Source organism: Bos grunniens, chromosome 3, assembly GCF_055505025.1.
Source record: "Bos grunniens cultivar Pamir isolate PY7600 chromosome 3, Bosgru_T2T1.0, whole genome shotgun sequence".
Taxonomy (NCBI): Eukaryota; Metazoa; Chordata; class Mammalia; order Artiodactyla; family Bovidae; genus Bos; species Bos grunniens.
In genome coordinates this window covers 1,326,930-1,351,847 of record NC_141167.1, presented here as the reverse complement: position 1 = coordinate 1,351,847, position 24,918 = coordinate 1,326,930, and the positions used below count along the sequence as shown (strand labels likewise).

The 24,918-nt window shown below is 55.1% G+C and overlaps 1 protein-coding gene across 19 annotated transcripts in view; it reads left to right on the top strand.

Moving 5' to 3' along the window:
• Positions 1–24,918, top strand: part of SNED1 (sushi, nidogen and EGF like domains 1) — a 75,173-nt gene that overhangs the window by 21,516 nt on the left and 28,739 nt on the right. For 14 of the 19 annotated variants that reach the window (XR_015154506.1, XR_015154507.1, XR_015154474.1 and 11 more), the window contains exons 2-16: positions 5,854–6,141; positions 8,554–8,694; positions 9,343–9,505; positions 11,669–11,794; positions 12,050–12,163; positions 13,380–13,493; positions 13,606–13,719; positions 19,110–19,235; positions 19,402–19,506; positions 19,651–19,764; positions 20,250–20,366; positions 21,669–21,785; positions 21,989–22,105; positions 22,230–22,343; positions 22,547–22,720. Coding sequence is in view for 10 of the 19 variants with exons in the window: in XM_086374681.1 (XP_086230807.1) it covers positions 5,854–6,141; positions 8,554–8,694; positions 9,343–9,505; positions 11,669–11,794; positions 12,050–12,163; positions 13,380–13,493; positions 13,606–13,719; positions 19,110–19,235; positions 19,402–19,506; positions 19,651–19,764; positions 20,250–20,366; positions 21,669–21,785; positions 21,989–22,105; positions 22,230–22,343; positions 22,547–22,720 (2,044 nt within the window). In the remaining 9 variants the exon portion in view is untranslated. The remainder of the gene's footprint in view (positions 1–5,853; positions 6,142–8,553; positions 8,695–9,342; positions 9,506–11,668; positions 11,795–12,049; positions 12,164–13,379; positions 13,494–13,605; positions 13,720–19,109; positions 19,236–19,401; positions 19,507–19,650; positions 19,765–20,249; positions 20,367–21,668; positions 21,786–21,988; positions 22,106–22,229; positions 22,344–22,546; positions 22,721–24,918) is intronic. The other 5 variants (XR_015154509.1, XM_086374688.1, XM_086374655.1 and 2 more) reach the window with 3 other exon arrangements.

The following is a 24,918-nucleotide window of genomic DNA, read 5'->3' as shown; positions in this document are numbered from 1 at the left end:
CCTCTCATTTCTCATATCTGTAATTTATGTCTTCTTTTTTTTCATAGATAGCCTGGCTAGAGGCTTATCAATTTTATTCATCTCTTCAAAGAGCCAGCTTTTGTCTTTGTTGATTTTTTAAATTGATCACCCATTTTCAACTTCATTGATTTTCCCTGTAATTCTTATTACTTCTTTTATTCTGATTTTTTGGATTAAATCTGCTCTTCTTTTTCTAGCTTCCTAAGGTAGAAACTTGGATTATTGCTTTTAGACTTTTCTTGTTTCCTAATACACGTTTAGTGCTCTACATTTCCCTCTTGGTACTGTTTTCACCGCATCTCACAATTTTTGATAAATTAATTTTTATTTTCATTTAGCTCAAATGTTTCTTAACTTCTCCTGACATTCTTAATGCTCATGTGTTGTTTAGAAGGGTGCTGTGTAACCGCCATGTAATTGGGGCTTTTCCAGTTAGTTTTGCTATTGACTTCTAGTTTAATTCCAGTGCGGTCTGAGAGCAGATATGTAGAATTCTTATGCTTTTCGGTTTTTTAAGGTGCATTCTATGGCCATGGATGTGGTCTGTGAACGTTGGTGAGTGCTCCTTGTGAGCTTGAGGAGAATGTGTATTCTGCTGTTGTTTGGGGAAGTGGTATGTTGATTGTATCTAACTTTGATAGTGTTGTTGAGTTTGGCTATGTCATTTCTGATCCTCTGCCTGCCAGGCCCATCCATTTCTGGTGGAGGAGTGTGGAAACCTCCAGCTACAATGGTGGGCTTGTCCATCTCTCCTTGCAACTCTGACAGCTGTTGCCTTGTGTAGTTCAATGCTGTTGGGTGCACACAGGTTAAGGACTGTTATATCTTCTTGGAGAACTGAGGCTTTCATCATCATGGAATGCCATTCTTTATCCTTCATAACTATGCTTGCTTTGAAGTCAGATCTGTTTGGGATAAATATAGCAACTCTTGCTTTCTGTTGACTGTTGTCAGCATGACATGACTTTCCCTGTCGATTTAGCTTTCATCTATGTGGGTCTTCATATTTAGAGTGAGTGTCTAGTAGGCAGCTTATGGTCAGGTCTTGTTTCTTGGTCCACTCCGACAGTCTGTCTTTTCACCGGTGGTTTTAGACTACTGATGTTCAGGGTGACCACAGACACGGTTAGCCTAACATCTACCACGTCTGTTACCATTTTCTATTTCTCACCTTGGTTCTTTGTTCCTACTTTGTCTTCCACTCTTTCTGGCTTTGTGTGTGTGTGTGTTTCCAATTGAATGATTGGCGTACAGCAGTGTTACTTCCACAGGCAACATGGCGATTCACTATTTCTGTACATTACAAAGCGATCGCCACTGCAAGTCTACTTACCGTGTGTCACCACGCCAAGCTATCACACTGTTGCTGACTGTGTCCCCCACGCTGCACATCTCATCTCCGAGACACGGTATTGTGCAGCAGAAATCTGCACCTCCTCTCAGCCCCTGACCTGAGTCACTCGCTGCCCCACCACGCCTCTCCTCTGCAACCGCCTGCTTGTCCCCACGAGTCTGCTTGTTTATGTTTGCTCATTTGCTTCTGTAAGTTCCACGTACAAGTGAAGCCACACGATACTGTCTTGTAGATCTGACTCAACACCCACTAAGCCCAGCCGTGTGTCGTAACAAGTGGCAAAGCTCCGTGCTTTCTTATGGCTCGGTGATATTCAGTTACTATGTATCTCCTTCTCCTTCATCCATTCATCTGTTAGTGCTTACTTTGCCTCCCTATCTTGTCTGTTGTAAATCCTGCTGCTGTGAACATAGGCTGCACTTATCTTCAAATTAGTACTTTTGTTTTCTTTGGGAAAATACCCAAAAGTGTAATTGCTGGATTATATGGTAATTCTATTTTAATTTTATGAGTAACCTCCACACTGTTCTCCATAGTAGCGGCATCAATTTAAATTCCCAGCAACAGTACACATGGGTTCCTTTTCTCCACATCCTCACCAAAATATAAATTTTATGTGTTTTTGACAATAGCCATTCTGACAGGTGTGATGTGATAACTCATTTTGGTTTTAATTTATTTGATTATCAGTGAAGTTGAGCATCTTTTCATGTGTCTACTGGTCATCTGTATATCTTCTTTAAAAAAATATCTATTCAAGTCTTCTGCCCATTTTTTAAATCTGGTTTTCTTTTTTGTTTGATTGTTGTCAACACTGAGTTATGAGGTCTTTGTATATTTAGGATATTAACCCCCTTGTTGGATGTACAGCTTGCAAGTATCTTCTCCCATTCAGTAGGCTGCCTTTTCATCCTGCCTATACTTTCCTTTGCTGTGTAAAAGCTTTTTAGTTTGAGTCCCATTTGTCTATTTTTGCTTTTTTCCCCTTACCTGGGAAGACAGAGTCAGAAAAGAATTGCTAAGACTGATGTCAGAGAGTATACTGCCTGTGTTTTCTTCTAGGAGTTTTATGGCTTCAGGCCCTACATTTAAATTTTTCATTCATTTCGAGTTTATTTTTATATATGGTGTGAGAAAGTGGTCCAGTTGAGTCATTCGCATGTAGCTGTCTAGTTTTCCCGGCATCATTTATTAAAGAAGCTGTCTTCTCTCTATATTTTGCCTGCTCTGTTGTAGATTAATTGACCGTGTGTGTGTGGATTTATTTATGGACTCCCATTCTATTCCATTGATCTAAGTGTCTGCTTTTGTGCCAGGGCCATCCTGCTTTGATTATTGTAGCTTTGTAGTGTAGTTTGAAATCAGGGTGTTTGAAACCTAGACCTTTGTTCTTTCCAAGATTGTTTTGGTGATTCACAGTCCTTTGTGTTTCCATACAAATTTTAGATTTATGTGATCTGGTTCTGTGAAATTTGCCGTTGCTTTTTTGATAGGAATTGCACTGAATCTGTAGATTCCCTTGGGTCATATTGTTATTTTAACAATATTAATCCTTCCGATCCATAAGCACAGTATGCCTTTCCATTTGTTTGTGTTGTATTTAGTTTCTTTCGTTAGTGTCCTATAGTTTTCAGAGTACAGATCTTTTACTTCCTTGATTAGATTTATTCCTGCCTATTTTATTCTTTTTGATGCAACTATGAAGGGGGTTGTTTTAACTTCTCTTTCTGATAGCTCATTGTCAGTGCATAGAAACACAACAGATTTCTGTATATTAATTTTGTAACATTCATCTTTATTGAGTCAATTTATTAGTTCTAATTGTTTTTGGTGGCATCTTTAGGATTTTCTAATATATAGTATCATGTCATCTGGAAACTGTGACAGTTTTACTTCTTCCTTTCCAATTTGAATTCCTTTTATTTCTTTTTCTTGTCTGATTGCTATGGCTAAGACTTCCAAATACTGTATTGAATAATATGGGGGAATTCTTTGTCTTGAGTTTTGTCAAAAGCATTTTCTGCATCTACTGAAATGATCATATGATTTTTATTCCTCAATTTATTAATGTATGTATCACATTGTGTTATTTGCAGATTTTGAGCCACGCTTAGGTTTTGGTTTGCCTACATAGGCTGCCAAGACATTGGGCCACCTCAATCTAATGACTTCTTTGTTTAATTATGTTAAGACAACTAGTCCCAGTATATGTTCAAATAACACTACAGTACTTCTCAGGGAGTGTGGATGCCTTTGTAACAGCAAAACAATGCTAATCACCCCTCTCCTTTGTGTCGTTGCTGTCACGCCTTTTACATATCATATGATTGGATCTATTATTGGTTTTATTATTTTAGAGAGACTGTTGTCTGTTAGATCAATTAAGAGCAAGTTTTAATTTTACCTTCACTACTTTAGTCCTTCTTTATTAAATATATTATTCGAAAGTATTTTTCTGTTTTGTGGGGGGCCTTTTACTCTGCTGATAGTATCTTTTGATGCACAAAATGTTTTTAATTTTGATGAATTCCAGTTTGTCTACTTTTTCTTTCGTTGCCTGTGCCTTTGGGGTCATTGCCAAAGCCAATGTCATGAAGCTTTTGCCCGACATTTTCTTAATGAGTTTTCTATTTTTAGCTCTTATATAGAGACCCTTGATGCATTTCAGTTAATTTTGTAATGGTGTTAGGGAGGGATCTAATTTCATTCTTTTGCAGAAGAATATCCGGTTTTCCCAGTCCCGTTTGTTGAAAAGATCGTCTTTTCTCCATCAGATGGTCTTAGCACCCTTGAAAATCACCTGGCCGTGTATGTGAGGCTTCTTTCTGGGCTCTCTGTGCTGCCCCCTGACTGTCTGCCTTCTGGGCTCTCTGTGCCCCCTCATCTGTCTGCCTTCTGGGCTCTCTGTGCCCCCTCATCTGTCTGCCTTCTGGGCTCTCTGTGCCCCCTCATCTGTCTGCCTTCTGGGCTCTCTGTGCCCCCTCATCTGTCTGCCTTCTTTGTGCTGGTGCCGCACTGTCTTGATTACCATGGCTTTGCAGTCAGTCTTGAAACCAGAAAGTGTAAATCCTGCAATGTTGGTATTCTTTTTCAAGACTATTTTGGCTTGTCTCTTGATGGAACTTTAAAACTCGCACTTCATTTCTCTGAATATAGTCAAGTTTGCTCTTTTAGAGTGCGTGTCTGGTAATTCCAGTTTCTGCTGTCCCTCTTCCTTCTGCTTATTCCTGTTAGCAGTTCTCACTTCCTTGCATGCCTGATCATCTTCGACTTTGTCCTGGAGTTTGTATTTGGGCAAATATTTACAGGAGTAACTCAAGGCCTCAGATGATGCCATTTTCCTCCAGGCAGAGTTTTTCTTTACTCCTGCCAAGAACCTGGTTCCCTGTCAGAAGCCATCTTAATCTTAGCCCCGGGCTTGCAGTGCCTGGATGGCCCAGGTGAAGGGAAGGTGGGGTGAGTGCCTGCCTGGGGACCATCCACTTTGGGCTCACCCTGATCATGACGGGGGCCTTAGCCGCCCCAGCCTCATGTGGGGTCACCAGACCCCTCGCCTCGAGCTGGCTCTGATGTTTGGCGTGTGTCTCTTTCCCTCCATGAGGCTACAGAACTTCAGGGGTGGCTTGCTTCTGCTGCTTCTACACCTGCAGACGCACTCGCCTCAAATACCGGGCTCACCTCCAGTCTCCCGTTGTCCGAAACTTGGAATCGAAACGCGTTCCCGTGTTCACTCTTTGCTGCCTTTCCGAGGTGTATTTATTAGCGTTTTTGGTTGATGTGGATCACAGGGCCTGCCCTCACCCCAAGGGTTGTTCCTAAAAGCACAGTTCTGACCTAAGTTTCCCAGGACAGGTCATGCGGGTTGACAGCATACTCTGTGGTCATTAATTCACTCATCTTGCCCAGCCCAGGCCAGTTCAGTATTCACACCGTCCTACAGGTGAAAAGCCAGAGCAGAGAGAGGCAAGGCTAACCTGCCTGCTGGCTGCACAGCTGGAGAACGTGGGGTTAGCACCGGACCCCCTCATGCCTGACCACAAAGACGCCGCCCCACCTCCTGGGTCCACTGTGAGGCGTCCTGAGCACAGGCGTCCCCATCTGGCCATTGAGGCCCTCCCACCCCCTGGCCTCTTTCTCGCCCCTGCAGACCTGCTCAGAGTCTGCCCTGCCCTTCTGAAGCCCCTGTCAGGAGTGGGACCAAGGAGCTAGGGCCACTGGGCAGGTCTGAGCCCCCCACCCTCCCACACCCAGGGCACACGCTGGAGGCTCCCCACCCCACACTGACAGCCCCAGGCCGGGCAGCATCGGCAGCAAACAGGTCAGAGCCTGCACCCCAGGAGGGGATGGAGCAGGCCTGGGGGCCCCAGGTCAAGAACCAGGAATTGTCGCCATCCTAGGAATGCCTGCCCAAGGCTGGCTCAGCTTCAGGGGCTGCCTGGTGGCTGAGGCTTGGCCTCTCTCGCTTTCTGCCCCAACAGGTGAACAACAACGGGATCATCTCCTTCCTGAAGGAGGTTTCTCAGTTCACCCCTGTGGCCTTCCCCATTGCCAAGGACCGCTGCGTGGTAGCGGCCTTCTGGGCAGACGTGGACAACCGGCGTGCAGGGGACGTGTACTTCCGGGAGGCCACGGACGCAGCCACGCTGCGGAGAGCCACGGCGGACGTCAGGCGCTACTTCCCCGAGCTCCCGGGCTTCTCAGCCACCTGGGTGTTCGTAGCCACTTGGTATCGCGTGACCTTCTTCGGAGGCAGTGCGTCTTCCCCCGTGAGTGTTCCGTCCTGGGTGGGTGGACATCCCTCTGGGGCCCAGGGTCTCCCTCCAGGCCCTTGCCTTGCTGGACTGGGCTGGATGTCATCCCCGTGCCATGCCCAGAGGGGACAGTGGAGCTCAGGGACAGAAGCCCCTTGCCCAGGTCACAGGGCCAGGCTGGAGGATGGCGGAGACGGGACCTTCCCAGCCTCCTGGAAACCACCTGCATCCAAGAAAAGGCCAAGTGCCCTGGCACGGCAGCTCACATACCCGGGTTGCAGATAGTCTGTTGGGGGTTTTAACAGGAGCATGACGGCGAATCAGGAAATGTGCGCTCTTTCTGTAAACATTACTACAAAAGAAATTTCACATGAGTGAACTTCTGTTTACAAACGGCCCATTAACATTTCTATACTTCCTTTGTTTCTTCTTTTTTTTTTCTTTTTACCTTTGTTTCTTCTTATCTCTGCTGCTGCTAAGTCACTTCAGTTGTGTTCGACTCTGTGCAACCCCATAGACGGCAGCCCACCAGGCTCCCCCGTCCCTGGGATTCTCCAGGCAAGAACACTGGAGTGGGTTGCCATTTCCTTCTCCAATGCATGAAAGTGAAAAGTGAAAGTGAAGTCGCTCAGTCGTGTCCGACTCTTAGTGACCTCATGGACTGCAGCCTACCAGGCTCCTCCACCCATGGGATTTTCCAGGCAAGAGTACTGGAGTGGGCTGCCATTGCACTAGTTTGTAAGAAAAATGTCTTTTTAACAAAAGGTAAAAGAAAAGCATCCACAACCCCGGCAGCAGGCAGAGCCATTCAGCAGGTGCTCTTTTATACAGAGCCACAGGACAGAGAGCACACGGAGCCACCTAGGGTCTGCTGCTGTGTGAGCGCTTCCTGCGGGCACTCTGCATTCTCTGTTCTTCTACATATTTGATTATAGTTTAACCTCCGCAGAGTCATTTTACCTATTACCTCTCCGCCTGGGACGAAGGAGGTGCCCAGGGTCCCTCCTGAGCGGACATGCTCCTCTTTGCAAACCCAGTCTGTTCCAAAATGATTGTCTTGTGAGACAGGGACCCGAGACTCTGGGCTTGGGGTGGAAGTTGGTCTGGGAGCTGGGAGGCAGGAAGCCCTCTTCCCCAGGGGCAGCTGCAGGAGCAGGTGGGTCCACAGAAAGTAATAGTCCGGCTTCAGGCACGGCCTTGTCCTCCTCAGACGCCTGGACCTGCCAGCCTGCAGGGCCCCCCACCGGTCTCAGCAGCCGGGGTCCTGCCCCCCAGACCTCCCCCCACGCCAGCCAGCAGCCGGCCCGTCTCCTCCCTGACTTCCAAGGCCTAGCACTAAGTCTGCCTTCCTGCAGGCGAGCACTCGGTCTCTGGGTCACCTTTCGCCATGGGGCTCCCCGCGTGCGTGCCCCTCATCGTGGCGGCACTGCCCTCGGGCGTCCCCCCAAGGGTGCTGCACAGCCCCCAGTGGGTCGTGAAGTCAGATCCTGCACTCAGCACTAGAAGGGAAATGGCTGCCCGCAGAAATCTAATCTCTGCTGAAAGTGTGCCGTCACGCTCGCGAAAGCCACAGGCTGGTGAAATGCCGCAGCCCGGCACCCGGCCACACACAGTACCAGTCCCTGCCTGCCGCCCACACAGGGTTTTCTAGCTTCACACACCGTTGATTTCTAGCAATGGTGAGTCATCGGCTACTTGCACTCTGTTGTGATGTTCTGTGCGTATCCTTAGCCGGTTTTTCTGTAATGTTTCTGTTCTTTTTCTCATTGATTCGAGGAAGTTCTAGCTGCATTAAAGACGCCGCCAGTGCCTCTGCCACGCGTATTGTAAAAACACTTTTCACTTCACTGTTCGTCATTTGTTTCGACCTTATGACACTTTTTTGGAGTCAAATGTATAAATCTCCTTTTTGGTTCTTGCAGTTAACAAACGTCAGGCTTAGAAATCCTTTCGTGAGACGCTCTGCGTACTTGCCTATACTTTCTCCCTGGGCGCCGATGGTTTCCTTTAAAACCTGACTTGATGGGGGTTTATTTTCCTGAGCTAAGTTTCTCCGTGTTTCTTATTTGTCCCGCGATCTTTTCTTAAACAGTTTCACTCTGCCCAATCTGAAATAGAACCTCTCTGTATATTTTCATGGAGGAGGATTCCATGAAAATCAAGAAACTTAATGAGGAAAACTGCTTTTCCTTGTTTCCCCTTTTTCTTTTTACATGTTTGCTCATTCCACACACGGTGGTTTGTGGGTTTGGTCAAGCAGGCACGACCCCTCAGTGCCCCCAGGCCAGCAGGCACAGGGCCTGCTCTCACCGTCTGTGGGCCCCACACCCCTCAGTGGGCTTCAGGCCCTCGGCAGGCGTCAGGCCCATGGGGGCAAGGTCTTGGGTGGGTTGGGGGCTCAGGCCCCACTCAAGCCCCTCTTTGCAGGTCAACACGTTCCAGACGGTGCTCATCACGGACGGCACGCTCTCCTTCACCATCTTCAACTACGAGTCCATCACGTGGACCACGGGCACACATGCCAGCAGCGGGGGCAATGCCAGCGGCCTGGGGGGCATAGCGGCCCAGGTAGGGGCCCTGCTCCCCACCGCCAGGGCTATCACGAGCTGGAGAGGCAGGCAGCTGCCCCTCCCCCCACACACACCCAGGGCAGGGCCTCTCATGGCCAGAACCGGAAATATTCCCGGCCGGAGGCACTTGTCCTGGCCCACACAGCCAGCCTGACAGCGCTAGCTGCCCCCAGGACAGAGCTCTGTGTGCCCCGCGGCTCCAGGGTGGCCTGGCCAACGGCCGTGGTCTGAAGGTCAGTGGCCAGCAGAAAATCCCAGGCATGCAGGGCGGTCAAGTGCAACCCGCCCAGGGTCTGAGAGCGCCCTCTCCTCCCGGCTCTCTACTTTCTTCTAAGATCACACCGGCCCCTGGCCCCAGGGGAGGCCCAGAAGCCCAGGAGAGAGCAGGAAGGGGCGGGGCAGGGGTGGGGTGGGGCGGGGAGCGGGCTGCCAGGACACCACAAGGTCAGCACGGGAGGAACCACAGGTTAGGGTGGGCCCAGCTGGGAGGCAGGGTGGGCCCGGCTGGGAGGCAGGGTGGCACGGACACGCCTGACCCTTTAACGCTCCCAGCTCGAGGCAACCACGCGGGAGGCGGGCCTTGGGAGCTTTGGGGAGACCTGCAGACCCAGCCCGCCCCCGCCCTCCTTCTCCAAACCGCCCCCAGGCCGGCTTCAACGCGGGAGACGGGCAGCGCTACTTCAGCATCCCCGGCTCGCGCACAGCGGGCATGGCGGAGGTGGAGACCACCACCAACGTGGGCGTGCCCGGGCGCTGGGCGTTCAGAATCGATGATGCCCAGGTGCGCGTGGGGGGCTGCGGCCATACAAGTAAGAGGATGGAGCGAGCGTTGGGGTGGCGGGCGGGGCGGGGCGGGGCCTGGGGGGTGGCTGGTAAGGACACGAGGGGCGCCCCGGGCGCCGCCCTGCGAACGCGTGACTCTGGCCATCTCGGTTCCCCGCGCCCGGGCTCACCCGAGCCTCAGTCACCCCCGAGAGACTTCCTGCCTCTGCCGTGGGGTAGGGGAGGTTTGCTGGAGACCTCGGTTGGCGGTGTAAACGGGAGGCGTGGAGGTAAAGTCCACCCAGGGCGTCCTGAGCGCCCCTGCGTGGACGCGTGTGTCCTCGGGAACCCTGGGAGCAGTTCTTTTCCCACCCATTTCCCAGCCTTGCTTCTTGGTGGGACTTGGTGCTGGGCGGGGTGGGCGGGTCCCCTGACGGAACTCAGAGCAGATGGGAGCAGGGTTCACCCCAGGGTCGAGCACGTGGCCAGTGGAAACAGCGGGACTGACCACAGAAATGTGTGTTCCCGCCACACACATCCCCCCAACCGTGTGACCCTGAGTTGCAGACCCTCCTGTAAACCTACTTATAAACGGCAAGGGCGGGGCGGGGCGGGGCTCAGACGACTGGTTCAGCCCCTCCAGCATCCGTGGAGGGCTGCTGATCACTGCCCCCGCCAAGCCTGGGGCCGGTGAGCCAGGTGCTCAGACCCCCGCCCCGCCCCCGCAAAGACCACCTCCCACTCCCATGGGGACCAAGGGCACAGAGAGGCGCTGTCTCCTGAACGCTGTTCCAAGGACGAACCCAGCACAGAGCAGCCCCCAGACCCTTCAGGGGGACAGGCGCGCACCCGGGGTGGGGCTGGGAGCGGGGCAGGCGCGCGCACCCGGCGGGGGGAACTGCGGGGGCAGGCGCTCACTGCACAGAGGCCTGGACACAGCCCTGGTGAGAGAGCCCGAGTCCACCGGCTCAGCAGGGCACCAAGTAAGAGTCAGCATGGGGGTTTCGCCCCTTGCCCTGGGGGTGAAAAGCCCTCCTGCAGCCCCAGAACAGCACGGCCCCGCCCCTTCCACCTGGCTCAGGATGGTGGGGGTTCAGGGCGTGGAGAAGCCACTCAGTCCCCATCCCGTGGGCAAGCAGCAGAGAGGTCTGGCACCTGCCAGAGACCGGGGCTTGGGTGGTGGTTGAGGAGCACAGTGTGGGTGCAGGTGGGTGAGCAGGGGTGGGCAGATACGTGCTGCCCTGCAGAGGCTGCAGGCTCTGACCCTGAGGAGTGGGGTCCTCCGAAGAGGGTGCATTCAGTCCTCCGGGGACCCTGTTCCCACGTGGAGATGCTTCTCCCCCGTCCCAGGCCTCTGTGGGCAGCAGATGGGGGGGGGCATTGCTGGGCCCCCAAAACTCACAGGCAGAGAGGCCCCAGGAGCACAGTGCCATGAAGGTGGGGTGCAGGGGACCAGTCTCCTGGGGTCCCCAGCACACCTCAGGCCCAGAAGATGAAGCCTGTACCCATCAGTTGGGGTCACCAGGAAGGGAGGGTGGTCCACCCCTGAGAGGCGGGGCACCCACCCCTGAGAGGCGGGGCATCTACCCCTGAGAGGCCAAGCATCCACACCGGGCAGAAGGGCCGGCCCAGAATCAGCTCAGGCAGCCAGCCAGCAACTGCCACAGGGCAGCCGAGCCCCCCATCGCCTGAGTGCCCGGGCAGCTGGAGAATGGCCAGCGGGGAGGGGCGGGCCTCGGAGACACCCACACCCTCGGTGGCTCTCGGGACCAGAGGGCCCTTCCAGGAACGTCCCCCCATCTCTGAACGCCAGCCAGCTGTCCCTGGGTCCCTCCTAGTATTGGGAGAGCAGAAATCCTGGGACGCTCCTGTACCTGCCCATGTGTGCATGGGGTTCTTTTTTTGGCCAAGCTATGCAGCTTGCAGAATCTTAGTTCTCTGACCAGGGACTGAACCCGCGCCCCAGCAGTGAAAGCGCAGAGGGCTAGCGCCTGGACTGCCAGGGGAGTCCCCGAGTGTGCTTAGTAATGGTGGGTTTCCGTGTCTTGCTCCTGCAGAGCGTGGGGTCCCCCAAGCTGAGCTCTGCCAGCTGCCTGTCCCCCCAGGCCAGGGAAACCGTGGCTGCTCTCTAGGCAGCTGCGGACAGCGCAGCACCTCCCCCAGGAGGGACCCCGGGCGGGGCTGACGCTCTGCCCTCCATGTGTCCGCAGCCTCCGTGTGCCAGACCCTGCGTCCCTGCCTCAACGGCGGCAAGTGCATCGACGACTGCGTCACGGGCAACCCCTCCTATACCTGCTCCTGCCTCTCAGGCTTCACGGGGAGGACGTGCCACCTGGGTGAGCTTCTGCAGGACACGCCCATATCCCGCTCCTTGGAGGGACCAGCCCCAGGAGGAACCCCACCCCCGCCCCGCCCCAGAGGGGCCACAACCTGCGGCCCAGGGTCTCTGTCCCCGTGTCCTGGGCAGCGTGCACGGACACCACGGGGGAGCCAAACACAGCAGCTCCACGGCCGTGAGCACCACCCAGCCCTGGCGGGCCCCGTCCTCCCAGGCGTCCCTCCACTGAGGCTCCAGCTGCCCCATTTTCCAGATGTGAACGAGTGCGCTTCCCACCCGTGTCAGAACGGTGGGACCTGCACACACGGCGTCAACAGCTTCAGCTGCCAGTGCCCTGCCGGCTTCAGGGGACCCACCTGCGAGACAGGTAAGAGGAGCCCACCCGGCCCCACGCGCCAGGGGCCACAGGGCGCCCGGAACGGTCCTGCCAGACCTGGGGGGCAGGGGCATCAGGTCAGCATGCTGCACGGGCCTTGCCCCAGAGGCGGGTGGCCAGAGAGGTGGTGGGGGAGGTGCAGGAGCCCAGAGTCCAGAGGAGGGGCCTCGGGGCGCAGCAGGAGCACTGAGCACAGCACTCAGCCCTGTGAGGCCTGGGAACAGGGCAGGGCCTGCTTCCAGACCCTCTCACTGTAGGACCTGTGCCCCCAAACCCTCAACCCCAAGGGCTCCTGGCAGGAGTGGAATCTGCTCCTCCCCACCCTGGGGCTCTCGTGGCCTGGCTGTGGGTTGAGGTCTTTCTCAAGAGCCTCCTGTTGCTCCCAAGCTGCAGCCCGCACTGCGGTTTGCTGAGTGATGGTGCACACCCCCAGCTTCACCACGGGAGGCTGCTAGGGGAGCCCAAGAGATGGAGCCCTTAAGATCAGCGCATGGCGGCCCCTGACCCCCATCGGCTCAGCCAGAGACACTCCCCCCAGACCTTCAGGGATGTGAACTGTTATTTGGAAACAACACTGTTAAATCAAACGGGTGCGGGTAACAGCCTCACCAGTGTCTCAGCTAGAAAAACATTTCTAATGGATACTTAGGGCCACAGGGCATGTTTCCAAGTCTCTGACTCTGGTGTGTAGACACGTATCCAGGCCAGCAGGGCCCTGGGGGCCTTGGGGCAGCACCGGCAGTCCTGAGCCTTGGCTTCTCCGTGGCCAGCACAGCAACACCCGCAGCAGCGGCCCGGGCCCCCAACAGCTCCCTGGTCTCCAGACCTGCCTCGGCATCCAGAGTCCATGCCAGCAGGGGCACCAGGCAGCGTCCAGCAGGGACGTGGGCGCTGGCTGCCTCGAGTCTCCCCACTCCCACCCGCGCCCAGCCCTGCTCTGGTGAGGTCAGGGTCCCAGAGACAGGGACGCCCCAGGAGGCTGGGAGTTGGGCCCCTTCATGCCCGTGCCCCTGCCATCTGCTGGGATAAACCCAGTTCAGACGAGCATTCAGTGCCAGTGGCCGGGGACGGCCCTGGACTCCAGGGCCCGCTGCCCCCTGGAGACTGCCAGGGCCACCCGTGTGCAGCCCGCGGTGCAGGGTGGGGCTCAGAGGGAGACCGGGCCGCACAGCCAGGAGCCCCATGGCCGTGCACACTGCGCTCACAGCAGAGTCTCCGTGCGATGACAGAGAGTGTCAGAACGGCGGCTGGTGCCGGGCGGAGGGCGGCACCGCGGCGTGCGTATGCCCAGCCGGCTACACAGGGGCGGCCTGCGAGACAGGTGAGCGTGCCCTCGGCTGGTGGCTGTGGGGCGGGGCGGGGTGCCAGTGGGGCAGGGTGCTGGGTGGTCAGAGGCTGGTGTGCAGCCGAGCTCCCACCTCTGCCACCCGCAGACGTGGACGAGTGCAGCTCTGACCCCTGCCTGAACGGAGGCTCGTGTGTCGACCTGGTGGGGAACTTCACCTGCCTGTGTGCGGAACCCTTCGAGGGACCTCGCTGTGAGACAGGTAATGGCTGTGTCGCAGCTCCCCATGGGTGACGGGGTCAGCTGCCCCCTCGTCCTCTGGAGGTGGGCTCTGGTCTGGGCTCTGCTGTGCACATGCTGGATGAGGCCCAGGAAGTCTGCTCCCCTCTCTCAGGCGGATGGCCACAGTCCCCAGGCCCCGCCCCTTCAGCAGATTCTAGGCTGTTTATTGCCCCTTCTTCCTGCCCCAGAGCCCTCCGGTGCAAGGAAACAAACCTTGGGCTGATCTCCACCACACGTGATGAAGTCTGCTCACTTCTGTTCTATTGCATGTTGTTTTAAATGCTGGTTGCTCCTTGGAAGAAAAACTATGACAAACCTAGACAGCACATTAAAAGCAGAGACTTTACCAACCAACGTCTGTATAGTAAAAGCTGTGGTTTTCCCAGTACTCATGTATGGATGTGAGAGTTGGACTATAAAGAAAGCTGAGTGCCAAAGAATTGATGCTTTTGAACTGTGGTGTTGGAGAAGATTCTTGAGTCCCTTGGACTGCAAGAAGATCCAACCAGTCAATTCTAAAGTCAGTTCTGATCAGTCCTGAATATTCATTGGAAGGACTGATGCTGAAGCTGAAACTCCAATACTTTGGCCACTGGAGGTGAAGAGCCGGCTCATTGGAAAAGACCCTGATGCCGAGAAAGATTGCAGGCAGGAGGAGAAGGGGATGACAGATGATGAGATGGTTGGACGGCATCTGATTCAAACAACTTGAGTCTGAGCAAACTCTGGGAAACAGTGCAGGACGGGAAGCCTGGCATGCCGTAGGCCATGCGGTCACAAGGTCTCAGACGTGACTGAGCAACTGGACAACAGGACTCAATTAAAAGACCAACTAGATTTTATGAGCCACAGAATAAATTACGACTTCAGCATCTGACATCCCCTGACCTCCCAGGGCCTCCACCCCCGAGCCAACAATAGCTGTGCACCCATCTCCCTGGGGGTTGGGGGGTGCTCAAGACAAACTCATCAGATTTACTTTGAGTCTAAAAACTTAAGAAGGAAGTGAGGTTTTGCTACAAGTAAGATGCAGGTGGGCGCTGTGCCCTCCACTGGTCTGTGGCCAGCAGGCCACGCGCAGGGCAGGCTGTGTCCCCAGGGGACAGCGAGGCCTCACAGTGCAGAGGGTGGGCAGGTGGCAGCCCCACCTGCTGCCCAAAATCATCGTGATGTCACAGGACGGCCTCGACTGGCATCCAAGCATCAGCGTACTTAACTAAACTCATGTCAGAAAATAGATAAAGTGATTTCAGAAGATTTTACAAAGAAATCACTTTTGTACAAAGAATAATGCTAACAAAAGCAAACTGTGAGGAACAGCCACTAATACATCCACCCCAGTACAAGCTCTGGAGCCACACTTCAAGGCACAGAGGAAGCTGGCACAGAGGAAGCTGGCCAAAAACCAGACTAAAGACTGTCAAGCCTTCTGCTTCCGGCCAACGAGGACGAGCCGCTCTGGGACTCTCCCTGTCACTCTCAACAAGAAAACCAGAACAGGCACAGGAAACACCTGTTCTCAGCCACTGGACAACTGAAAGCCAGGAACTTCATTCCTGGGAGAGGAGAAGGAAGCGGGGTGGAACCCACAGCTGCCACAAGGCTGCATCAGAGCCGTTGCCAGGCTGCCCTGTGGGTGGGGAGGGGGTTCCAGACTCCAGCAGTTCCTCTGAGTCTCTGAGTCAAGGAGCAGAGATCCCAGTTCAGTGCCTGGAGGTTGTGCTGGTGCCACCAACAAGGACAGGGCTGCTGGGGGGGCGGGGGGCGGGGAGGGAAGAGGAGAAAGCAGGAGATGAGCCCTGGACAGCTGCCCTGAGACCCCTTGAATCTGGGTGGGGTGAGAGCTGCTGGGCTGGGGAAGAACCACTGGGAGTGGTGTCAGTTACTGAAACTCAAGCCCACTCCTACCAGCCAGAGTAGAGCAAGCTCTTCATACCCAGGGCCAGTACTGACTAGAGTCCCCAGTGGTATCACCTTAGTGGTGGGGATGAATACGTGCTAAGCTAATGGCAGGTCTGATCTGCCCCAAGAAAACTGAAAAGAAAGCTTGAAAGGACCAGACAGCTCTGTCTAGTCAAAGCTATGGTTTTTCCAGTAGTCATGTATGGATGTGAGAATTGGACTATAAAGAAGGCTGAGCACTGAAAAATTGATGCTTTTGAACTGTGGTATTGGAGAAGACTCTTGAGAGCCTCTTGGACTGCAAGGAAATCTAACTAGTCAATCCTAAAGGAAAATCAGTCCTGAATATTCACTGGTAGGACTGATGCTGAAGCTGAAACTCCAATGCTTTGGCCACCTGATGTGAGAACCGACTCGTTGGAAAAGACCCTGATGCTGGGGAATATTGAAGGCAGGAGGAGAAGGGGACAACAGAGGATGAGATGGCTGGATGGCATCACCAACTCCATGGACATGAGTCTGATTAAGCTCCGGGAGTTGGTGATGGACAGGGAGGCCCAGCATGCTGCAGGCCATTGGTTCGCAAAGATTCAGACACAACTGACTGACTGAACTGAACTGAATTTAACCATATGTCAGAATAAAATCCTAAACTCTTTAGATGAATGTAACAGAATCCAGGACCCCAGAATACCCACCCAAAAGTTACCAGACATACAAAAGGTTAAGAGTATATGACTTACCGCCAGAAGTAAAATAGATATAAAGAGATAGTGGCCAGAGATGGCCAGAGAATCAGCAAACATAAATGTTTGATCATCCATCATGAACATGCATGTGCCGTATGTTCAAGACTGTTGAGGGAAAAGACATAATGAGAAGTAGAAGATATTAAGGAAGAAGGCAATGGCACCCCACTCCAGTACTCTTGCCTGGAAAATCCCATGGACGGAGGAGCCTGGTAGGCTGTAGTCCATGGGGTCGCTAGGAGTCGGACACGACTGAGCGACTTCACTTTCACTTTTCACTTTCATGCATTGGAGGAGGAAATGGCAACCCACTCCAGTGTTCTTGCCTAGAGAATCCCAGGGACGGCGGGGCCTGGTGGGCTGCCGTCTATGGGGTCGCACAGAGTCGGACACGACTGAAGCAACTTAGCAGCAGCAGCAGAATATATTAAAGAAGTTTTTAGAGATGAAAAACATAATATCTGGATTAAAAAAAAAACACTGGACGGTGTTCACAGCAGGTTAGACGCTGCAGAAGGAAAGGTCAACGGCCTTGAAGAGAGAAATGGGAACGATTCGACAAGCAGCCCAGAGAGAGTGACACGGAGGGCAGCAGTGAGGGGGGGCCTGTGCAGGGACGCCGCGCGCCCAGCAGTTGTGACCCTGCAGTCCCTGCAGGAAGGATGGGCTGAAGGGGTGCAGGGAAAGAGTGTGAAAAAGCAACAGCCAAACAGTTTCTAAGTCTGATGAAAATGAAAACCCAAAAGTCAAGAAAAACATGAAGAAAACCATACAAAGCCCAACATAAATCAAATTGCTGAAAACCACTACATGAACCGAGGAGTTCCAGATGCACAAGCTGGATTTAGAAAAGGCAGAGGAACCAGAGATCAAACTGCCAACATCTGCCAGATCACAGAAAAAGTAAGAGAATTCCATGAAAACATCTACTTCTGCTTCATTGACTACACTAAAGCCTTTGATTGTATGGATCACAACAAACTGGAAAATTCTTAAAAAGATGGGACTAGTAGACTACCTTACCTGCCTCCTGAGAAACCTGTATGCAGGTCAAGAAGCAAAAGTTAGAACCAAACATGGAACAACAGACTGGTTTAAAATTGGGAAAGAAGTGCATCAAGCCTGCATATTGTCACCCTGTTTATTTAACTTATATGCAGAGTACATCATGTGAAATGCCAGACTGGATGAATCACAGACTGAAATCAAGATTACTGGTAGAAATATCAATAATCTCAGATATGCAGATGATACCATCCTTATGGCAGAAAGCAGAGAGAAACTAAAGATCTTCTTGATGAAGGTGAAAAAGGAGAGTGAAAAAGCTGGCTTAAAACAACATTCAAAAACTAAGATCATGGTCCCATCACTTCATGGCAAATAGATGGAGAAACAATGGAAACAGTGACAGACTATTTTCTTGGGCTCCAAAATCACTCCAGATGGTGATTGCAGCCATAAAATTAAAAGATGCTTGCTCTTTGGAAGAAAAGCTATGACAGACAGCATATTAAAAAGCAGAGACATTACTTTATTGACAAAGGTCCACATAGTCAAAGCTATGGTTTTTCCAGTAGTCATGTATGAATGTGAGAGTTAGACCATAAAGAAAGCTGAGTACCAAAGAACTGATGCTTTCAAACTGTGATATTGGAGAAGACTCTTGAGAGTCCCTTGGACTGAAAGGAGATCAAACCAGTCAATCCTAGGGGAAAGCAAGCATGAATATTCACTGGAAGGACTGATGCTGAAGCTGAAGCTCCACTACTTTGGGCACCTGATATGAAGACCTCACTCATCAGAAAAGACCCTGATGCTGGGAAAGATTGAAGGCAGGAGAAGGGGACAACAGAGGAGGGGATGGTTGGATGGCATCACCGACTCAGTGAACATGAGTTTGAGCAAGCTCCCGGAGATGGCAAAGGAAGCCTGGTGCGCTGCAGTCCGTGGAGTCACAGAGAGCCAGACCCGACTGAGCGGCTGAGTAACAACGACAGAGGGAAAATCTTAAAGCAGCCAGAGAGAAAAGACAGACTAAAGCGTGCCAGCAGCCTCGTCCTCCGAGTCCGTGCAGGCTGGACGACAGTGGGACGACACCCGTGAAGCCCTGGAAGAAGTAAGCTGTAACACTAGGGCTGTACACCACAAACACTGTCTTTCAGAAATTAAGGCTAAACAGAGATGCTTTTCAGATGGCCTCTTGGCAGCGCAGAGGACACGAGTATGGAGACCAGCCAGGACGCAGGGACGTGGAGGCACTGCTGGCTGACCCAGCCTGACTGATATTCACAGAGACCCACATTCCTTCCAGGGCCTGCAAGCCTCCACCATGACAGACGACCCCACTGGCCATAAAATGAAGCTCAATAAACTGAAAAGGACTGTGTTCTCTGATCGCAGCAAAATTAAACTAGAAATCAACAGGAGACAGATACCTGGAAAACCCCTAGCATTTCAGTAACAGAGGTGCTTGGTGAGCACCACTTGGAGCCTCTGGCCTCAGCCAGGCCCTCGGTGCACCATCGGCCCCTCTGCACTCCAGATGCTGCTTCTGCTCCAGAGAAGGGGTTCGGGGCTGAGGGCTGCTGGGGGCCAGTCTCCAGGCACTTGGCACAAACAACAGAGGTTAACGTGCCTCCTCTCTGGCCCAAGGCCCTGTTAACCCACTCCCTGCCCAGGCCCGCTGCCAGGCCTTGGGTGACCACTGCTTTTCTTGCAGGACACCACCCAGTGCCCGACGCCTGCCTCTCGGGCCCTTGCCAGAATGGAGGCACCTGTGTGGATGCAGATCAGGGCTACGTGTGCGAATGCCCTGAAGGCTTCATGGGCCTCAACTGCAGGGAAAGTGCGTGTGGGCCGGGCCGCCGGGGTGGGGGCCCCATGGGGTGTGCATGTGGATACCCATGGAGAGGATCTGGGAGTGGGGAGAGGGGCTGCACAGCCGGTTTTATGGGACAGTGGTCAGGAGGGCGGCCCCGTACTGAGGCCTCTCTCCCCTCCGTCTGTGGCAGGAACCCCCAGCAGCTGTGAGTGCCGCAATGGTGGCAGGTGCCTGGGGGCCAACAGCACCCTCTGCCAGTGCCCACCGGGCTTCTTTGGGCTCCTCTGCGAATTTGGTAAGTGCCCAGGGTTGGGACGGGGCTCCCGTCCTGCCCTGCCCTGAGAATCCCTGAAAGCACGGTGAGCCCCGGGTGTGGGGGGCACCCCAGCCTGGTCACCCCCGGGGTCACGCGGTCCCTGGGCCTCCCCCTCGTGTGCAGAGGTCACGGCCACGCCCTGCAACATGAACACGCAGTGCCCCGACGGCGGCTACTGCATGGAGTACGGCGGGAGCTACCTGTGCGTCTGCCACGCCGACCACAACGTCAGCCACTGTGAGTGGGCCTGCCTGGAAGCTGGCGGGGGAGGTGCTGGGAGGCCCTGGGGGCAGCAGGAGGAGGCAGCGAGGGGACCTGGGGGTGGGCAGCCTGGCCATGTGCCCTGCTCCAGCCGCTGCAGCCACGTGTGAGCGCCACTCGGCACCTTCCAGCTCAGCTGCTGGGACATGGCCGCCTGACAAGCGCCCGCGGAGAAGCATGTCTGCCGGCATATGTGTCAGTGCAGACACCGAGTGAGCCGGGTAGAGAGTCGTCACGTGTGACGGTGGTGACGTGCTACCAGGTGGTCCTGATACCAGGACTCCTGTGGAGCCCAGCTCAGTCCCAACTCAGTCCCAGCTCACGGAAGAGCAAAGGCAAAATCTGGAAAATTCAAAAATGTGATAGAAGAGATTCTAGGGGGGCCTCCGAGCCAGCATGAGGACTCAAGCCTGGCATCGGTTCTGGCCAGGACGTCAGGGTGACCGTCCTCTGCCCCACAGCGCTGCCGTCGCCGTGTGACTCCGACCCCTGCTTCAATGGAGGTTCCTGTGACGCGCACGAAGACTCCTACACGTGCGAGTGCCCGCGGGGCTTCCACGGCCGCCACTGCGAGAAAGGTGGGCACGGCAGGGGCGCCTCCCGCCTCCCGCCGCCACAGCGCTCTCCGCACAGTTACGGGGGGCGGGGCGGGGCGCCTCCCGCCCGTGGCAGCGCTCTCCGCACAGTGCACTCCCCTCCTGCTCACTGTGTTTCCAGTGGGATTTAGAATCACCGATTTACAAAAAAACTCAGTGTTGTCCACTCGCTAGTTCTGTCCAACTCTCTGTGACCCCATGGCCGGCAGCACGCCAGGCTTCCGTCCTTCACCATCTCCTGGAGTTGGTCAGATTCACGTCCACTGAGTCGACTTTATAAACGTAATGCAGTTGGAGAATGTCGACGTTTTACAACACTTAGCCACGTAGGAACGTAAGCGCTCCTACGCAGATACGCTGCGGGCGTCACTGCGCGCGCCCTGCCTGCCCAGCAGTCCCTCCAGCAGGAGAAGCAGCACTCAGGACTGTTTTCAGTGACCCAGGCATCCTCTGGTCAGGGCCCAGGGTGCTGGCTGCCTGGCCCCTATGCCCACGTCTGTCCTCCCGGGCTTGGCACCTGGGCCCCGTCCAGCCCTCTTGCTGCCTCACGTGTCCAGAGAGCTGAAACCTGAACCCCTGCCTCTGCCACTCCCACGGGGCCCTGAGACTGGGCCCCCGGGGGTCTGACCACAGAGCCCACGGCCTCCACACCCCTGCGGGGGAGGGCTTTCCAGAGAGCAGGCTGATTCTGTGCAGAGCCACCAAGGTCCTGCACACTTGGCCAAGGCGTCCCCAAGAGGGGGCAGAGGGACATGGCGGGGCGGGGGTGGTGGCCGGAACCTGGACAAGCGTTCTGTGAGGCCCCACAGGGCATGGGAGGGAGGCCCCTCCTGCCTCACATCCCCCCCAAGATCGTCAAGCAGGCCGAGGGTCTACACTGCTGGCTGAGCTGTGAAGGTGGGACATCCACCCCTCAGGCCAGGGAAGGCCCTCAGTGCAGGCACAGGAACACGCAGATCTGAGTGGGAGTGCCGCGGCTCCCCACTCAGCAGGAAGGCGGCAGTGGGCAGCTCTCCAGTGCTTCCCCAGCAGAGCCCGGGCAGGGCAGGGGGGTGGAGGGTGGCGGGTGCAGGGGTGGGACTCAGGCGCAGGGGGCCGGGGCAGTGGGTGCAGGGGTGGGGCGGCGGGCACAGGGCCCCCAAGCCAAGTGGGGAGCACCTGGTGAGCTCGGCCCTGGGCAGCAGCCTCAGGGGCTCTGCTGACCAGCAGCCCTGGCCTGCGGGCACTCTGGGCCAGGAGGCTGGACCCAGCTAACCAGCCTCTCTGTCTGTCTGTCCCTGGCAGCCCGGCCGCGCCTGTGCAGCTCTGGGCCTTGCAGGAACGGAGGCACGTGTAAGGAGGCGGGCGGCGAGTACCACTGCGACTGCCCCTACCGCTTCACTGGCAGGCACTGCGAGATTGGTGCGAGCCCAGCGGGCGGGCCAGCCTGGGGAGGGTGGGGAGGGGCCGGCCTGGGACCCCTGCCCTGCTCCCTGCGTCTGCTCGTCAGGAGCACCCCACAAGCCCCCTACCGCCCCTGATGAGGGTGTGGAGGGACGAGGGGAGGGACCGGAGGGGGGTGCACGCGATCCCCGGCCCTACCCAATGGGTGCCTCTGCTTCCAGGGAAGCCAGACTCATGCGCCTCGGGTCCCTGTCACAATGGCGGCACCTGCTTCCACTACATCGGCAAATACAAGTGTGACTGCCCCCCGGGCTTCTCGGGGCGGCACTGTGAGATAGGTAAGGGGGGCTCTCCATAGCCCCGTGGCCCCGAGGCACAGCTGGTGCGAGAGGCAGGATGCCCCTGCCCCCAGAGGCCTCAGTGGGGACAGTGATGGCCAATGGGGTTCCCGCGCCCTTGCAGCCCCCTCGCCCTGCTTCCGGAGCCCGTGCATGAATGGGGGCACCTGCGAGGACCTAGGCACAGACTTCTCCTGCCACTGCCAAGCAGGGTACACAGGACGCCGGTGCCAGGCAGGTGAGCAGGCCAGGATGGGGCAGTGCAGGGCCCAGCAGGGGACTGGGGAGGGAGGGGAAGAAGGAAACCTCTGAGCAGCCTGCTCTGGGGGCCGGTTCTGTCACCCTGGGACAGGCTGCACAGGGAGCAAGGGGCCCGGGTCAGAGCAGCGGGAGGCCAGGCAGGGGCTAGCAGCGCAGTACAGGGCTGCCCTGTCCTTGCAGAGGTAGACTGCGGGCCCCCCGGCGAGGTGCAGCATGCCACCCTGCGATTCAACGGCACCCGACTGGGCTCGGTGGCCCTGTACTTGTGTGACCGAGGCTACAGCCCAAGCGCCTCCAGCCATGTCCGGGTGTGCCAGCCACAGGGCGTCTGGAGCGAGCCCCCCCAGTGCCACGGTGACCGGGGCCCTCTGCAGGGGGGGCGGGGGGGGGGGGGAGCCACGCCCCGCTCCCTTGGGCCACGCCCCGCTCCCCTGGGCCACGCCCCGCTCCCCTGGGCTGAGCAGGAAAGCACTGAGCCGCAGTTCTGACCCTGGGCTCTGTCTCCTCTGTGCCAAGTGAGGGCAAAACCTGGTGCTGATGGTGGTGATGACCGGTCCCCTCCACTCCGGACCCTTCTCTAAGGGCTTCCGGTCCTCAGAGCAGCCCAAAGCATGAGGTCTAACACCCACAAGCCCGCTCTGCAGAGGAAGCCGCTGAGGCCAGGAGGCAGCCCAAAGGCAGAGCCCTGCAGAGGCAGATCAGGGCTTAGGTCCCACTCCTGCTCCCAGGCCTGCCCAGGCCTGCGGGATCAGACCCTGCATTTGAACAAGGCACCCACGAGCCCCCACAAGCTTTTAAGGGGTGTTGCCCTGCAGGCAAGGCCTGCCTTGAGCCAGGCACCTGGAGACAGGGTGCTACAGACAGCACCACCAGCGGTGTGTTAAGCGAAACGGAACATTCCAAACTGTTCAGACCATCTGTGTAATGGTAACACGGTCTCAGAAAGCAAAGAGCTTTCAGCAGACTAGTTTAGGGACAGGACAGCATCCAGAGAAGGGAGGCGCAGAGCACACCGCCCCCTCCCAGATGCCCTGCAAGGTGTCGGGCCTGGGCGGCCCTCTCAGGTGGAGCGTCAGAACACAGGTGCGGTCACCTGGCCTCGAGCCTGCTCCTTTACGCATGTCCTTCCAAGCCCCCCAGGGCTAGTGGTCACTGTCTAGGAGGCCACCCCGGGCCCAGTGTTGCTTCTCCTCAACATGCCATGAGGAGGAGTGGGAACTGCCAAGGAACGTGAGCTCACAAGCCAGGATACCAGGACGCTCGAGAAATGCGGCACCTCAGAGACACTGATAGAGCCCAGACAACATATACTCCTGGGAGCAGAGACGTAGAAGATGAGGAAGAACATAAACGCAGGACAAAGACACAAAAGGAAACATGACGCTGGCCGTAAAAATAGAATCAAAAAGTGATGTTCAAAAGAGGCAGAAATAAGATGCTCGAAAAACTGTAACAGTAGGAGTGGCAGATGCAACTTGTAAATGGGAACAAAGACGAAGCTAATGAGCTGAAAGGCCAGTGTAAGGAGCTGTGCCAGAGAGACGAAGGGAAACACTCACAGATTAGAAAGGAGGCGTGGGCTCTGAGGAGGGAGTAAGTGCTGACACTGAGGCAACAGGCCCCCAAGAGTGACACAAATTAAAATAGGCTGGAATGTTGCAACAACTATGGAGCTAAACTCCCGGAATAGCTGATAAATGAGCAGAGATTGAAAGGGCCTGCAGAATGTCAAACAGGAGGAGAGAGACACGAGACACAGTATAATAAAATGTAAGAAAATCAGGAGGAAAAGATCCTTAGAAAAAGGGACAAGAAGCCACAAGGGAACAAGAATCAGATTGGCACCAGACTTCTTATAGAGACGTCAGGAGTGAGGTAATAAAACGGCATTTTAAAGATAGTGAAGCGACCCATTCAGTTAGGGTGTGGACAGTTAGAAAACACCATCACACTCACTGTGACATCAAGGAAGCTCCAGAGAGCCCATAAAATCGTACCTCTTAACTCATTAGAGAGCTGAGGATGCAAAGTTTTCTCACAAGGAAGCACCAGGCCCAAACAAGTCCATGGATCAATCCCACCAAACCGCCAAGAAGCAGCCTGCTGCAGTGCTACACAGGCCCTCCTGGGGAGCAGAAAGTGTGTGTGCCACCCACTCTTCAAGGTCAGGACAACCTTAAACCAGCACCAGACATGGACAGGTGGACAGAGTAAAGTTATGGCTCCATTAAACGTGAAAACAGATGCAGAAATCTGATGGTCTGTAAAGACTACATATACCATAATGGGGCTTCCCAGGTGATGCCAGTGATAAAGCAGCAGCCTGCCAATGAAGGAGACCCAAGAGACGTGGGTTTGATTCCTGGGTCAGGAAGATCCCCTAGAGTAGGAAGTGGCAACCCACTCCTGTATTCTTTCCTGGAAAATTCCATGGACAGAGGAGCCTGGTGGGTGACAGTCCCTGGGGCCACAGAGTCAGACACGACTGAGCACACACAGCATTCTTAAGTTGGGTTGTTGTAAAAATAGTTGATATTAGAAAAATTTGCTAA